General features: G+C 48.2%; 1 protein-coding gene across 1 annotated transcript; it reads right to left on the bottom strand.

Moving 5' to 3' along the window:
- Positions 1-281: 281 nt before the first annotated feature.
- LOC102211542 (ankyrin repeat domain-containing protein 9) lies at positions 282-1,799 on the bottom strand. Its single transcript, XM_005747773.1, has one exon. The coding sequence runs from the start codon at positions 1,660-1,662 to the stop codon at positions 733-735; it is 930 nt and encodes a 309-aa protein (XP_005747830.1). The 5' UTR covers positions 1,663-1,799; the 3' UTR covers positions 282-732.
- Positions 1,800-2,048: the final 249 nt, after the last annotated feature.

The raw sequence follows: 2,048 nt of genomic DNA, 5'->3' as shown, positions 1-2,048 counted from the left end.
GGATGGATGGATGGATGTTAATAATTATATTTAACTTACTGTCTGTGTATGTTCTCAATCACCCAGGCTATAGTAAAACAAGGAGCTTGGAAAGAAAAGCAACTGGACTTCTTTAAGTTTCTTGACGATATTTCACCTCTTGAAGCTTCTCCAGTTCTGTTTCTTCAGAACTGGAGAAGCTTCTTCCTTTCCAAGCTCCTTAGATTCCTTACAGTATGCACCCCCTTCTTCATTTCCATTAGCAACAAACATGTTCTGTCAATGAAGGCCCAGGAAGACAGTCACTTAAATTTTATTTTATTCAAAGACAGAGATCCAAAATGTTTTCAAGTCACCTGATCATTTTCTTATGACTACTTTATGTTGCTGATAAATACTATAATTTTAATAAATTAAATTCATCAGTAACACAGGTCAGTATTAGTGTCTGTCCGTCCTTTTGATACAATACACTTGCAGTATCATTACTCGATACAACATTTCATAGACACATAAATGATTCATGGCACCTGAATCAATGTGAAACCCTACAGTATGGCTTTTTTATTCCTTCCCGTGGAATCAGCGTGGCTTATGTTGCATCATTAGATCACATTAATTTAGTCTATTTGTTCCCTGACTGTTAGTGTTTTATCTGTTCAGGCCTATAATAGCCATACAGGATCTTCAAATGCTCACACACAGCATGCTAAAACAGCAGTATCCAAACAGGGCATGCATGTGTCACTGATGCTACACCACCCTCTGCCTGTCCCGCTGGCTCACAGGCAGTCCCGGTGGTTTGAGGGAGGAGGGAATGGGCAGCTCGAGTAGGCTGTCCGGAAAGCTGGCAGGGCTCAGCTGCTGTAGAACAGTCTGCATGGCGCTGAGAACCAACGGCGCCGGGCTCCTTCCCGACAGGTACAGGTAGGTCTCCTCGCCTAGCATCTTGCTCCAGCGCTCCGATTCTCCAACCAGAGCTTCCTTCATTTTGAAGCGAACTTTTGGCATAAACAGGAGCAGGTTGTCCAGACACCGCCTTTTCTCCCCACTTCTGACCACCGTAGAGTCTCTGAGCTTTTCCAAAGTAATGTCCAGCGGGGTCAGGCCGTTGTGGTCTTGGGCGTACGGGGACGCCCCGCTCCCCAGGAGCAAGATGACCGCCTCGGGACGCAGAAGCTCGCAAGCCAGATGTAGCGGGGTTCTTCCGTCCTCGATGTGAAAACACCCGGCTCGGTCCGTGTAGGACGGGGTAATGGCTATACGGTGGGTTTCTTGTAAGATGAGGCCGAGAATGTAGCGTCTGTCGTAGCGAACAGCCATAGCGAGGTGAGGCGCGGAGGACGGACAGGGGCAGAAGCGCTCCCCGGGTTTTGCTAGCGCTTCATCCGTGTATCGGCTGAGGAGGTACTGAGCGTACGCCTGGTGGTCATGAACTATAGCGTACAGCAACGCCTCCGACGGGCTGTAAATCCTCTGGCTAGAGTCCTCGTCCAAGTAAAAAGTTTCCATCGTCCGCATGTCCTCCAACATCCAGACCGGCTTTAGGTCCCGCACGGCCCGGTAGAAGAGCAGCGAGAAGGACTTTCGATGCTTCTCGACGCTCCGAGCCTCCGAAGTGACGGTTAAAGAGGCCATGGCAACCCGAGTGATATAAATTCCCAGAACCTTACACGGTTTCATTCACAGAGCGCAAAAACTACCATTTTCCCAACAGAAGCTCGAGTCCAGGGACCTACTGAGTCAGTGTTTGAAATAACCGACATTCCTGTAGCTGCTCGAGCCCTCTGCAGTACTGTGCGAGGGCGCATGCGCACAACGTACAAACGTCAAAAGGTTTTACAAACTTTATTGACAGTTGAGCTGTGAGCTGATTATAAGGGCTGTGTCCAAACTCGGGGGCTGGGCTGCATCCTTGGAAGGATAAAAGATAGACAAGTTACTTTGACATCTATGTTCAAGTGCATTTTGGTGCTGATGCTACGTTTACTAATCTACAACTACTGCTATCACAATTAAGAATGACCTGCGGTAGCGCTCCTTCCTGCATTGTGGGTGCGAAAGTCTCC

Source organism: Pundamilia nyererei, unplaced genomic scaffold, assembly GCF_000239375.1.
Source record: "Pundamilia nyererei isolate P.nyererei 1_Seehausen unplaced genomic scaffold, PunNye1.0 scaffold00204, whole genome shotgun sequence".
In the NCBI taxonomy this organism is placed as follows: Eukaryota; Metazoa; Chordata; class Actinopteri; order Cichliformes; family Cichlidae; genus Pundamilia; species Pundamilia nyererei.
Note: the sequence above shows the minus strand (reverse complement) of the source record. Positions and strands in the feature narration are given on the sequence as shown.

Bases quoted from the DNA above. Each gene is read 5' to 3' on its own strand.
- LOC102211542 (XM_005747773.1), bottom strand. From the start codon at position 1,662: ATGAAACCGTGTAAGGTTCTGGGAATTTATATCACTCGGGTTGCCATG.